General features: G+C 35.9%; 1 protein-coding gene across 2 annotated transcripts in view; it reads left to right on the forward strand.

Annotated features, from left to right (window-relative positions):
- The window catches only part of SQD2 (sulfoquinovosyldiacylglycerol 2), a 42,562-nt gene that overhangs the window by 6,438 nt on the left and 21,469 nt on the right, over window positions 1-14,655 (forward strand). For both annotated transcript variants that reach the window (XM_089795167.1, XM_089795169.1), the window contains exons 2-3: window positions 11,750-11,816; window positions 12,012-12,082. In XM_089795167.1, the coding sequence (XP_089651293.1) occupies window positions 11,750-11,816; window positions 12,012-12,082 (138 nt within the window). The remainder of the gene's footprint in view (window positions 1-11,749; window positions 11,817-12,011; window positions 12,083-14,655) is intronic.

Genomic DNA, 14,655 nt, shown 5'->3' on the forward strand with positions numbered 1-14,655 from the left:
CAGGCATATCTTTCATAGATCTTCAACTTACTTATTGCGCATTGAACTTTAACATCAGGACATAGTGTAGAACATGCCCTTGATCGCACATCACCAGACAATCAAAACATTGTCTGTACAACTATGATCTTTGTCTCCTACTTTGTTAGTCTTCATAGACTTATTGCTATGTTGACATCAATGACAAACATAGTCATGAATGCAACACGTCAATACTCTCCAATGCTTAGGATGCTCCCCCAAAGGAATATCGTCAGCATTCATGCTAACACAACTGTGCTATATGACTTGCATCATGAGTTACCTTACATGGTATGAAATGGTCCATCTTGTTAAACCTGTCAACAACTACATAGATGCTATCATACGCAGTCTTGGTCTTTGGCAACCCAACAATGAATTCCATACGAATGCATTCCCATGGCCTATAGGGAATTGGTAATGATTGGTATAAACCAACATTTGATGCAGCACCTTTTGCTTTTTGACACACTATACATCATTCCACATATCTCCTAATATCTTTATGCATCCTAGGCTAGTAGTAGAATCTTTGAACAAGTTCAAGGGTCTTGTTAAGACCAAAATGACCACTAAGACTCCCATTATGCTTTTCTTGAATGAGATTTTCTCTCATTCAACCTCTTGGCAACACAACGGACCTCCCTAAAACAACAACCCATCTTGCAAAGTGTAGTCTGCATATTGACCATGGAAATGATTATTAAATTCTTTACATACCTTGTTAGCCGCTGCAAAATCTTCATCATCTGCATGTAAGTCTTTGAAACATTCAATTCCTACGCTCTTTAGTTGTACTTGTACAGTGAGAAGTCTCTTGCTTAAAGCATCAACCATGTTATTCATTTGACCTTTTTTATCTTAACAGTAAAGGTGTATGCCTATGAGAATTCCATCCACTTGATATGTCTTTTACATAGCTTATCTTGTGAGTTGATGAAACTTAATGGTTGGTTGTCTATATATATCGCAAATTCCCTTGGTAGTAAGTAATGTCTCCACTTCCCAAGAGCTTGGACTAATGCATAAAGTTCAAGGTCATATAAGGAGTACCTTTTCTTAGCCTCATTTAACTTCTCACTATAAAAAGTCACTAGTTTGTCATCTTGACTTAATACAACCCCTACTACTACACTACTTGCATCACACTCCAAAATGAACAATTTTTCAAAACTAGGCAAAACTAGTGTAGGTTGAATTGCTACCTTCTTCAACCATTCAAACCTCTTGTCTGCTTCCTTTGTCCACCTTAACTTAGTCTTGATACCTTCCTTAATTGTATCTAAGATTGGAGCACATATTTCACTAAAATTTCTAATGAATTTTCTATAAAATTGTGCAAGCCCATGGAAACTTCTTACCTCAATGCTTGTCATGGGAGTGGACCAGTTAAGTATGGCTTCAAATTTTCTAGGATCCATCTTCAAACTTCCTTGTGAGATCACAAATCCCAAATGAACCAAGTATTTCTTCATAAATTCACATTTTTCCAAGTTAATGGTTAATTGCTCTTCATGCAACCTCCTTAACACAATCTCCAAATGCTCAAGGTCTTTTTTCTAGTCTTTCTAAATATGAGTATATCATCAAGGTAAACAACTACAAACCTTCCTATGTAGTCTTTTAGCATTTCATTCATCAGCCTCATAAAGGTGCTAGGGGCACTAGTAAGCCCAAATGGCATGACAAGCCTTTCATACAACCCTATTGTGGTTTTGAAGGCTATTTTCCATTCATCTCCCTCCTTTATCCTAATTTGGTGACAACCGCTCTTCAAGTCTATTTTAGTAAAATATTGTGCTCCTCCAAGACAATCCATGAAGTCTTCAATCCTAGGAATTGGAAATCTATACTTGATTGTTATTCTATTTATTGTGCTTGAATCAGTATATAGTCTCCACTTACCTCCCTTCTTGGGTGCTAGTATCACTAGAACTGCACATGGGCTTATGCTCTTCCTCACCAATCCTTTATCAAGTAGCTCTTGCACTTGCTTAGCCACTTCTTTGTTTTGTTTAGGAGTCATTTTATAAGCAAATTTATTTGGTAATAAAGCTCTAGGGATGAAGTCTATTTGGTGACTAATTGTCCTTTGAGGAGGTAGGGTTGCAGTTGTTCCATCACTCACAATGTCTTTGAATAGATCAAGAAGTTTTTGGACCTCTGCAAGTATCTTTGTCTTCTTCGTTTTGTTTTCTTCACTAGGCTTTACTAACGAAACAAACCCTTCTCCACCTTCTTTCTTGAGAGCACTCGAAAACTCTTTACCTCCTAGCATGAGGACATTAGGACCAATGACCTTACTATCTTCTCCATCTACCAATGATTGTATCTTATATGTCACTCCATCCTTTTGGAATGAATATGAGTTCTTCTCCCCATTGTGTATGGCCTTTCTATCAAATTGCCATGGCCTGCCCAATAACAAATGGCATGCATCCATTGACAATACATCACATAGAATCTTATCAGTATAACCCCTTATTGCAAACTCCGCCCATGCTTGTTTATTGACTAAGACATGCTGCCCTTTGTTCAACGATGTAACCCTATAAGGATGATTGTGAGGTATCCTAGTCAATCCTAGCCTATTTACTACTTCCTCTAAGATTATATTATCAGTTGACTGCAAGTCTATGATTACTTTACATACCTTGTCAAGTCTCTTGCATTTGACTTTGAAAAGAGACCTTTGCTTTGGCTCCTCCTTAGCTGTTTACTTGATGAGGATTCTTCCCATCATCAAATTATCCCTAACTTTTGAATCAAGATTCACCTCTGGAGGCTTGTTCTTGCCCATAGTTCACTGTCTTGTCTGCTTGGGAAGAAGTTGCCTTTTCAAGGCACCTATAAGCAGGTTGACCCAATTGGTTACAACTATAGCACTACATATTGGCATAATGATATTTTCTGCTAGAGCCTCCAAATCTTCCCCTACTACTGCTATTAGGTCCTCTTCCTTTGCTATAATTCCCTCTACCTCTAGATTCACCACTTCGTTCTCTCAATTTAGTTTCTCCTTGGGATCTTGTGTCATTTCCTCTTCCACCATGGTTTCCTCTTGGTCTCTAGTATCTCTGCCACTACCTCTACCTCTGCTACTTGCCTCATGCTTCTTCTTGCTTTTCTCTTCCACCTTGAGGACAAGTTGATAACATTTGTATATGGTGGTAGGACTCAACAAACTTATTTCTTCTTGGATGTTCTACCTTAAACCATATAAATATCTAGCAACCTTGATAGTTTCATCCTCCACTACCTTGGATCTCAAACTCAACTTATGAAATCCCTCTATATAGGAGTTCACATCTAGGTCTATTTGTCTCAAATTTCGCCTCTTCCTATGAAGCTGAATTTCATAGTCCTTTGGCAAGTAGATCTCTCTAATTCTAGTCACCATACCCTTCCGAGTAGCCATCTGATTTTTACCCTCTTTCTCTCTCTGATTGCACAAAGTTCCACCAAGTTAAGGCAACACCCCTCATTCTAGTCTTTGCAACTTAAACTTTTTGGGTTTCAGTAACACGCTTAGACTCAAAGTGCTTCTCAAGACTGTCTATCCACTCCATAATTGAGTCTGGCTCCATCTTGCCCCTAAACAATGGTATACCCTCTAAAGCTTTGCCTCCTAATGCTTTTAATGCCTTCAAGAAAGGTTCTTTAGGCAATCTTGGGTCTGGTTTAGGGATCTTGTCTTCTTCTACAACTTATTTTCTTTTATCCTTTGTATCTTTCACCTTTTCACTAACCTCTTCAGACTTGACCATTACTTCACCAAGCTTGCTCTCCATTTGTGCCAATTTCTACTTGAGAAGTCTATTCTCCACCTCCTGCCCTTGGACCATTTTGGCCAACACCACATTTGTAACCATGTTGGTCTCACTTGTTGATTCTAAGGTTGACATATACCTGACTAGCCCAAATCTTTAGGGCTCTGATACCAATCTGATAGGGAGGTTCCTTGACAATTCTCCTTTGACTCTTCTTAAGGTCACCTACTAGACCTTCTAGGGCTTCTCCTCTGTAAACCTTAATCCTTGGGAGAACTTAACTATTCCCCTTCCACTCTAGGACCTCTTTTCTGATAAAAGAAATCACACTTCCTTCTTCGATTCACTATAGTAAATCCACTTCACAGGTTGTCACATCCACTCAGCAACACTTTGCAGGAGTCCTTGGCATCCATTCTTAGCATTACACTTTCTTTGAATGTCATTTTGTTAGAACTAATCTAATCTTTCTTACCGATCCCACCATTTGCTTGTTTTAGGCCTACTAGACCTAGTAGCCCTCAATGAGGTCTCCTAATTGAGTGCTTCCTTGATAACTTGAAAAATTCCCAAATGAAGCCCCAAACTAATCACCTTTTTAGATAGCATTTTGGGAGAGTTAAAAATTTCACGAGGTTTCAGGTTTTAGACCTGTCTGTACAATGACTAATCCTACTTTGGCAAATTTATAAAGGAAAGATCATTGTTTTTGAGTTTTCAATGGGTAGGCCCCCTCAATGACTTCAACTTCTGCTATTCTCTTGTTTAGAGCCTCTTTAAGACTTCTTTGGTTCATCCAAGTCATTACATTGACTTGTTTAATCCATTCTTGCCATTATCTCCTAACTGTTATTCATTGTTCCTAGTCAGGTTAGCTAAAATGAGCAAACAATACTTTTTGGACCAGAGCAAAAAGGAGAATATAGTACATTGACCCTATTTTCATTCCACCAAAGGTCTTTGAAATCCTACAGTTGGAATTCAAACTAGGGCCATTAGAACAACAAACACCTTGAAACTGGCAGTGAACAAGTCAATAGGGTAGATAATTATTTATTTACACAAAGATATTCAAACTACCACACCAAAACTAGGAAAGCAAAAAAATGAACTAATCTAACTGTGCAGGGTGAAAAGAAGGCAAGTTCAATCCATGGAACTGGATTTACAAGACTCACTTTAGTAAATTGTCTAGAAAATTGCTTATATTCAAGTTGCTTGTTTTACAAATTGCCAACCAACCAAACAAAAACCACTTGAAAGGCCTTATATTGACCTCATTCAACTGTCCCAACCAAGTTTGGGTCATTATAACTAATATTTTTCAAAGTTGGTCATTCATGCAAAAAGTTGTCATGCAACTTTGCAAAGTTGTCATGACAACTTTTAACAACATTTGACAATATTGCATTTCTTGTGAACAACTTGACTCCAAACCGTGCAATATGACCTAAAATCACGTTAGAAACATGTTTAGCACCAATTTGACCCATTTTGGGCCTTTTTGGGTCCTTACCCATATTATTTGAAAATTGGCCTATTTGACAACTATTTGCCACCTAATTGACAACATTTTTCCCATCTGAGGCAATGACTCACACAAACACAACAAAATCACCTAAATACATTTATTGGACTCTCGTATGGTCCTTATTTCACCCATGACCTGGCTAAGGTTGTTACAAGCCAAAAATTTGCATTGGGTTTTGTGCCAAACTCTAGGTGCTCCTGCACCATAAATATCTCCTTGAAGAATATCTCTTGTATTTGATGTGCCTTGAAATTTGAAGCAATAACAATTAAATGTGCATTCTTTGTCAGTCTACAGCATAAATGCAGTATCTAGCTTGTACCTTGGGTAAACTTGTGACAAAGTCCATGGATACATTCATTTATTTATTATTTCTGCTAAGGCATCAGCAGTTGTTATAGTGGGCTTGCTAGGAAAAATTGATCTCCTTTGTTTGGTTGGTAGGTTATGCATTCTGTGATATGCTTAAGGCCATCCTCCAAATCCTTCCATGTAAACCTTTCCCGGAATTTCATGAATTTCTTATAATAGCCTTAATGTCCTATTGTTGGAGTATCATGAAGGATTTTAAAATCCTGGCTTTGATCTTAGACTCAAGCACCAAAAAGATTCTTCTTTTGTAGAGGACCGGCCCTTTCGTCACAACATACTGTAATCCTTCACAATCTCATCAAGGATGTCAAAAGTATATTTATTCTTGGCATGCTCAGCAATAACAGAAACCTTCTAATTAAAATAAAGGACAGATAATGAAAATTACATTCCTCTTGCCCTTCATGTAATCTATCTGAACACCATAAGCTTGCAGCTTGCTCATCTATTTTTGCTTGCAATCATTCAGGTTTTCTTTTCATCTAAGAACTTCAAACTATTATTGTCAGTCTTCACAACAAAAACTTTTCTAGTGCATGCATGATTGCCAACATCTTCTTATCATAAATAAAATATTTCTTTTCTTAATTGCTTAATCTTTTGCTCTGAAAAGCTATTGGATGCCCTCTTTGACTTAAGACAGCTCCAGTACTTTCTTTATAAGCATCACCTTCAACAACAAAGGTTAGAGAAGAGTTAGGAATGGTAAGTATTGTGCATGAGCTCGTTGCCTCTCTCAGCCTGTCAAAAGTTTCTGGAGCATCTTCTGACCATATAAAAAGCTTCTCTCTGTCATATCAGGTGCAGTCAGTTGAGAAAATCCTTTCACAAATCTACTGTAACAACAACATTCCTAGAAACTCTTTCTGCTGAGCTGCATAGGTAGGTGGAGGCCAAACAAGGATTACCTTAATCCTTTGTTGATCTGGCTGGATAGCCTTGGAACTTATGACATGGCCCAAATTCAAATTCTTGAATAACCCGAACTCACATTTGGACAGCTTAGCATAGAAGTATTACTGCTCCAAAATGCCAGGAAATGTGTCTTGTTGTTCCAATTGTTCCTTTCAAGCCTTTTTGTGGACTGCTTATTGAATACTTGGTTCATGCATAACTAGAATGTAGCTGGAGCAATAGTGAGTTTGAAATGCATCACCATAAACTTAAAATGTCCATAATGACATTGGAAGGTTGTCTTCTCAATATCTTTCTTCCCTCATATGGATTCAATTGTATGTTGATCTCAAATCAATCTTGGAGAAATAAGCAACTCCATGCAACTCATCTATGAGCTCATCAATCCTTGGAATAGGATATCTAGTCTTGATGGTGTTCTTGTTCAAGGCTCTATAGTCAATACACATCCTCATAATACCACCCTTCTTCATAAAAACTATTGAACATGACAATGGATTGAAGCTAGGTGTTATGATTCCCATGCCAAGAAGCTCTGTGATAGCCTTCTCTATCTTCTGTTCATACCCATTTGCATGGTGGTATGGTGCAGTGATAAATTGTTTAGCTCCTTCTTACACTATAGCATGTTGAAACCCTCTATTTAGTGGTTGTCTCAAAGGCTTGTCATTAAAAGCTACACAATGCTTGTCTAGAAGTTTTTGAATATCAATATGATGAGTACCTTCCTTACTTGATGTGGACTTTGTGGGAAGAATCAAACAACTTACTGCCCACACTACTTGGCTTCAATGAAAGATTCTGCCCATCTTCTTGGCCATCACCACCAGTGGAGCTCTTTGAGATCCCTATAAGGGCAATCTTCTTTCCATCTGTTGTGAACTTAGGTTCCATAGATGAGCAGTTCTGCAAATGCTCTCCTAAGGAGTGCAACCATTGCACTCCCAAAATCATATTAGCATCTACCAAGCCAACCACATGAAAGTCATTGCATACCTCATGGTCTCTAGAATGATATTAAGTTGCTTGATTACTTGGTTGCATGGAATGGTAGATCCATCAGCTACTGTGACATTGAGTCCTTCAAATTCTTATGCCTTCAGTCCTCTTTATAAGCAAATCTTTGTTGATAAGTTTTCGATGACCCCACTATAAATGAGAATGGTTATCCTTTGTCCTGCTAGCACTCAAGGAACTTTGAAGAGAAAAATATTTAAGGGCTCCAAAGAGAGTAGCAAGTGTAATTTCCCTTGTGGCTATGTGATCTTTAGCAATACAATTGCTAGATACTTAAAATAGCTTTGGTTTGTTCTCTGAAATTAAACCTTTATTTGAATCTCTTGTATATATTGTAATTGTCTTTTACCCCAGCATCTATGTCCTAGAGTCATATCTCTTTATAAGGAAACACTTCTTCCTCTTGAGTTCATTCTTTGTCTCATCCATCTTGCTCGATTTTTGGGTAATGCCATAGGCCGAGGAATGCTCTTAGAAGGAGGCTTATGTTGTGGCATAGTTGTGCACTCTTGGGTTAAGATTTTGTTTTGGTCACCGAAACCTCCAAACTCAAAGCTTTTTTTGATGGCCTCTTGTAGGGGGTTTGGATCAAGCACTCTTACCAAACCCTTGAGTGATTCAAAGAGGTCTTCTGCAAAAATTACTATGTCTCCTTTATGTCACATCAAGAACCAGTTGACCATAAATACACAGATATTAAAGACTCTTGAAGCTATGATACAAAATGTTAGAGAGAATTTATGATGCCAGCAATGAGGATTGCCAACTATGTAGTCACATGGACACCACATATGCCCAGCAAAGATGGAGTCAAAAGCATAACATGTGTAGAGTCCAAATATGCACAAATGGAACCTATCGCCAAGCTGGAAACAAATGATGACAAGTTTGCAACACACAAACATAGGCAAGAGAGAAGGATAATGATCAACAAAATTTCTACAGCAGCTCCCGAATAAAGAGGTATATACAGCAACATGAATAAAGAAAATGGATAGCTGACACATCAAGAACCATCAGTAATAGTCTCTGAAATTCTGCCACATGGTGCTCAACTACACCCTCTTGCCTTGATTATGTTAGCTCCTTAAAGTAAATCTCCAGATCCTTCCCATCGAATATCAATCCTTAACTACTAAACTCTTCTATGATAGTGATTGAATGTATCCAACTTCTGCTACTATGCCTTGGTTAATCAACTAATCCATCATATGGGTATATTGATGTTTCACAAGCAATGTTGAATGTCCTTATGAGGCTGCTCATTATTCTATTTCCTCCTATGTCCATTTCTTGTCATCATTTTCTAATACTCAACAAAAGACAAGTCTTGATAGATGGAAAAACCGAAGGCATTGTATTCCACATGATACTTTGCTATTCCTTTTGGTGTGTGTATGTTGCTCTTCTTCTAGGTGTCCTATCTCATTTCTTTTTAGAATTTGGCTTTAAGCGTGTTTACAGTTGGGTTAATTGATATATTTTGCATTAGATTTACCAACAACAGCTTGTTAATTCTTTTTTAATAAATTCCTTACCATCTTTGCCATTGTCTCTCTCAGGGTAGAGGGAAATTCTCTGGCCAGTTTTTTTGTTTTCAGTCTCAAGAATCTCCTTGAAGTGGGCTTACTCATATTTATTACCCCTAGCTTTCGCTTTCCTCTTTTCCCTTTGCAAGTGCCTGATTTCCCTATCACTTGTTTGCATGAACCTGCATCACCACACACCGATAGGATGGCAGGAAAGATGATTTGGTACCATTATAATGCCCCTTTTCATAATTTCTAATAAAAATAATAGATTTGGAACATAACTAACAATTATCACCAATCTATATCCAAACAAATCAATTAATTATACTCGAGCAACACAAATACATTGACCAATGGCATAGATGGATTAAAAATTCCCATAGCTATTATATTGATGTAATTCTAATTTCCATAGCAAGAGGGATTGTTATGATTTTCATTACAACAATAGAAAACAACAACTATAAATATCCAAGAATGATGTAATCACTAAAATGTTGAACTATATTGTGAACCTGGATGCTCCAATGCACTCTGGGAGCGAGAATGCCCTCAAGATCCATTAGCTTTTGTCCTTTGATTTTAGTCTCCTATGCATTTTTGTCCACAAAAGATCGCTAGAATACAATGTCCGAAAGGTAATTTAACATAACTTGGATGTGTACACAATTGAAATGTTTGGCTAGTTTTCTATGCTATCTCTTAAAAAAATACTAGTCAACCTAGAAACCAAATGGCAACAAGCTGGTAATAGCTCTGATCTTTGATCCTCACTGTGTTGTTGAGTCTATGCTATCCTTTCACTCTAGCATGTATGATTGATTTTAATTAACTTTTTAATTTTGATTTTCAAGTAAGTTACTGAGATCCATTTTGCCTCTGACAAAATTGTCTAAAGATGACTTGTGAAGGTTTATGGAAGCAATCTAGTAGTACAAGAACAACAAATATTAGAAGGGTTGTCCTAGATGAAATTTGATGGGATCATGTTGAATATATCCTTAGTTTCACCGAGCACATATTGAGTATGATCCATTATACTGACATGGATAAGCCTTGTTTTAGAGAGATATATGATGGCATCAGCTCACTAATTGAGAACATGAAGACCATCATCAATTAGAAAGAGCAAGATCTTAAAGAAACTTTCTTTAAACAACTACACAAAATTATTGGAGAGAGATGGAACAAATGAACACTTTCCTACATCTTGCCTTTGCATTGGGTCTCAAAATAGTGTACTGAGATCCTTTTTGTTTTGACTGGGGTTGTCCTATAAAAGATGATGAAGTCAGCCAAAGGTACAAGGTAGCACTTTGTAGAGTATATATATATATATATATATGTATGTATATGTATATGTATATGTATGTTATTGTGTGTTTGTAGAAACCTAGAACAAACCCATCCCACAATATTTTTTAATTGAATCTATGAACTCGCACTTAAACCATTACTAGGACCAACAACTTACTTTAAGATTTTAGTTTTAGTCAGCTATCAGTAAATCAATGCAATTTTGTAAAAGAAAAATATTGCATAAATGAGAGTAAAAAAGGGCTTTTGAATGGTGTCAACCAACTATTGTCTTTGAATAGCCAAATTGGACGATGAAGAAAATGACCAAATCTGATTGTTTTAATGGGTGCATTAGTCTTCTTTTCCCAATGAGCTTTTGGTAAACTTTCAACTTATTTTGTCAAATTGCCACAATAACTTGTTGACAAGTAACTTGCTAACCCAATTTGTCCCATAAGCACTCATGAGATGGTGCTTTACTCATTGAGTATTTATACATAGGTTAGCCCCCACACACATATTGGTCCAGTCTATGGTTGGGTTGGGAATTGGTTCACCATTGGATTCACCCTTGCTCCCACTTGAGATACCCTAGGCATTCTTGGGGTGAACTTGTAGGATCCTAGGGTGACTTGTGATGTCTGAGTCAAAAACTTAAAAAAACCACTCTATTTTTATTTTTTAAAACAAAATAATTTCATCCTAAAGGGAGGGCTGAATGTCTTGTAATATGTTATTTTTATAAAACTTATGGTGTGTTAAGAAGTAAGTGTACTAAAGCAGAAAACAGTAGTGCTTAGTTTCAGTGTAATTTTGAAGATGTAGTTTGGTGTTTTATGCATGTATAAGTTGTGTGTTGCTCCTCAAGATACTTAGAGACTCCAGACTAAAATAATCTTTATATAATGAACTTAAGGATGACCATTGACATTGAATTTCCAGAGAGAGAAATACTGCATATTTATTTCACTAAGAAGGATAAAATCTTGCATATAAATAAATTTAATGAGAAACCAAACAAGAGTATCAAAGGAGAGTAAAATACTGTACAAAAGGATCATAAAGATATTGTGCATTGTGCAAATTATATATGCATAAAATACTAAATTCCATGTACAATGTAATCTTTGCAACCATTAAAGATATTATGCAAAAAGATAATAAAGATATTGAAGATATGTATTCCTATCATGTAAAGTTCTATCCACAAGCTATAATTTTGTGAAAGAGTTTTGGTTGTCTTCTATATGAAATGAAGATCATTGGTAATATTATGAATGTATTGGTTGCAGATACATTTCAGGTTATAAAAATCGCTTTCAGAATTTTATCAAATATCTACGGGAAATGGGTGATGAGGTATTTTGATACTAATGCACTACTCAAATTTGATTCTTACCTTATCCTAAATAAAAATTTTCAGCTAGTTGGTTTTATTTAAATGAAATATGTGCATACAGCAGTGTCATCTTCAATATGTTTTATTATTTGTATAATATATTCACAAGTACTTTTTTAGCTGAGTAATAATGTCTGATTTAACATATCTTCCAGGTTATTGTCGTGACAACTCATAAGGGAGTACCACAGGAATTCTACGGAGCAAAAGTCATAGGGTCATGGAGGTGTTTTTTCTCATATCTTCTCTCCCATTTCCCCCCACCCATTTGTGGACATGCAAATGTGTACTAATTATTCCTTGTAAACAATAAGCATGAAAAAGTGGGAGTATTTAAAAGGAATTAAATTTTGATTTGATGCTCTGTATAAGTTTTTCACTCTTGCTGAATCATATTTTCCCTCATGAGAGATTTTCAAGTTCCAAACACATTTCTTTAACTTATCTTCATTTGTTAACTAGTTGACCATGCAAGAGGATAACAACTGTTTGCAGAAGTGATATCTTATGGACCATGACAATCATAGTAAGAAGAAGCATTTCTGAGTGTGAAATATCCTAATATGTTAGATTTGTCAGTTCCAAAAACAAAACTTACCAGGAGAAGTCACATTTCACCGTCATCAACTTTGATATGGGGAGCAATAATATGTATTGGCTATATCAACCTTGATGAATGAGTCTTTTTCTTCTTTGTTTCTCTATGCTACTTGAGCAGAAAATATTGTCAACCATCTACTGAACCACCCATTTTACAGAGATTAACTAAGGAGGGATTTCGATCTAACTTGCATCTTGGAGGTAACTACTTTTATTGTGAACAGAGACTGGCTTCATCTCTCCAGAATGCTTGAAATTTTCTCATTAAGAATGAGAGCTAGTAATTTAAAATTTACTGAACAGTCAATTATATTTTAATATTGGTCCACAGCTTCAGATAGGCTTAACTCTGTACATTTTAAATGACCTTTAGAAAGCCAATCTGAAAGTCTTTCTGTCTGGGGAATTTCCCTTCATGAGGAAGATCAATGCATCTACGATAAATCTTACAAGGGGATTGTAACAATTTGTATCTCTGCAGAAAGTGATGAAATGACATAAGCATATAAGACTTGAGTTATCCTTCAGGAATGTATTTTCTTATCAAGTAGATTTTGAAGAAATATCCAGTAACTTATGAATACATGTCTACCTTGGTCCCACATTACTTTTGACATTCAAGTCTAAGATTCTAGTTCAGTTTCTGCAAAATCTGAATTTGAAAACAATTTTTAGTTTGCTACCTCGATTTCAGTCTCCAATATCTATTTCTGTCGACAGTTCTTTCAAAGGCTTTCTGTTAGGATACTTCTATGGCAAAAGAGTCATCTTTCATTACCCTTTGTGATGTATCTTCCTTTAGGTCATCTAACTACAGTTTTGAAGTTGTCTTGACCCTTTCTCAGTCAAGACTTTTAAGGTTCTGTTTTACATAAATTATTTTTCCTTCAACATCCTGTATTGCATTGTTGGAAGAGGGAATTTCTGATGATCATCTTGGCAGAAGGAACTTACTTTCACAACTAGATCATGTTATAAATCGCCCTTTAGTATCACTGGTGGAGGTTAGGTACAATTGGCCAGGGTTCTTGATTTCTATACAGAAAGGTCCATTAATAAAATGTAACATCAGGATTTCTTATAACTACTTTTAACTTTTAACTAACTGAATTGTTTTCGTTTCATTCCCAATCAAATTTCATAATCAGCTGAAAATAAGTCTAGTCTAAATTGTTGAGATTAAATTTAAACTAAAAACTGAAATTATACCTAATCAATTTACTGATATTCAGACTTAATCTAATTACTGAAATTGATCCTAATCTAAATGTTGAAATTTAATTCTAGGCTAAACACTGGAATGAAAGGATGCATTTAATCACAAGGAACAGGCATACGCTTTAATTTATTCAAACAGTTGGATATTATTGACCTTTGACTTACACAGCAGAGAATTTAATCTTTATGCTACTTACATGGATAGATATCACAAGCCTTAAGAAGGACTAAGACTATTCAAGTAATTACAGAGAGGAATTCGACTTGCTATAATTGTAATAAGAAAGACATAACAAAAGAGATATCAGCTTTTGATGCTGACTCAGGTAGACGTGGTAATAGAAAAGAGATTTAAATAAATCACAACTATTCCTTACGTGACACAGCTATGAAGATGGTTGCTCTTTCTGTAATCAAACTTCCTTTCCAGACTTCCGCGGCTTCCAAGATGTAATGTTACAATCACAAAGGGTACATAGGTTCTGCCGTCTACTTAGAAACTCAAGAGGTAATGTTGGGAGTTTGTATGGAGTCGGGTTCATATGTTAAAGGTTCTGAAACTAAACAGAATGATAGACATGAGCAAGGCAATGAGTAGGTAATGGCAGAATGGATGTGAGTTGGCTAACCAAGGTTGCCCGATAGACGACAAGGCCAGTCTATTTATCTTTTTGAACCTGGCCTTACGGCTTCCTCCGTTACAAGATCATTTTTGACTTATGAAATTGAAAAGAAAGAATAGGAAGAAGAAAATGAAAGGAAGAGGAAAGATGAAGGGTCAATTTTAATAATATTATTTTATGTTATTTTATTGTCTCAGTTAGGTTTATAAATATGTACGCATAAGGTGGCTATGTTAGATTAGAAAAATTTAATGTAAAGGTGCCATTTTATGTTTATATATAATCTTAATTAAGAGAGTAAAATAATATCAAATGATATTATTTTTTGATAAATTTATTTAAGGTAATAATTTTTTTT

The sequence above is a fragment of the Cupressus sempervirens genome, chromosome 8 (assembly GCF_028749045.1).
Source record: "Cupressus sempervirens isolate cs-2001-9-10 chromosome 8, ASM2874904v1, whole genome shotgun sequence".
Taxonomy (NCBI): Eukaryota; Viridiplantae; Streptophyta; class Pinopsida; order Cupressales; family Cupressaceae; genus Cupressus; species Cupressus sempervirens.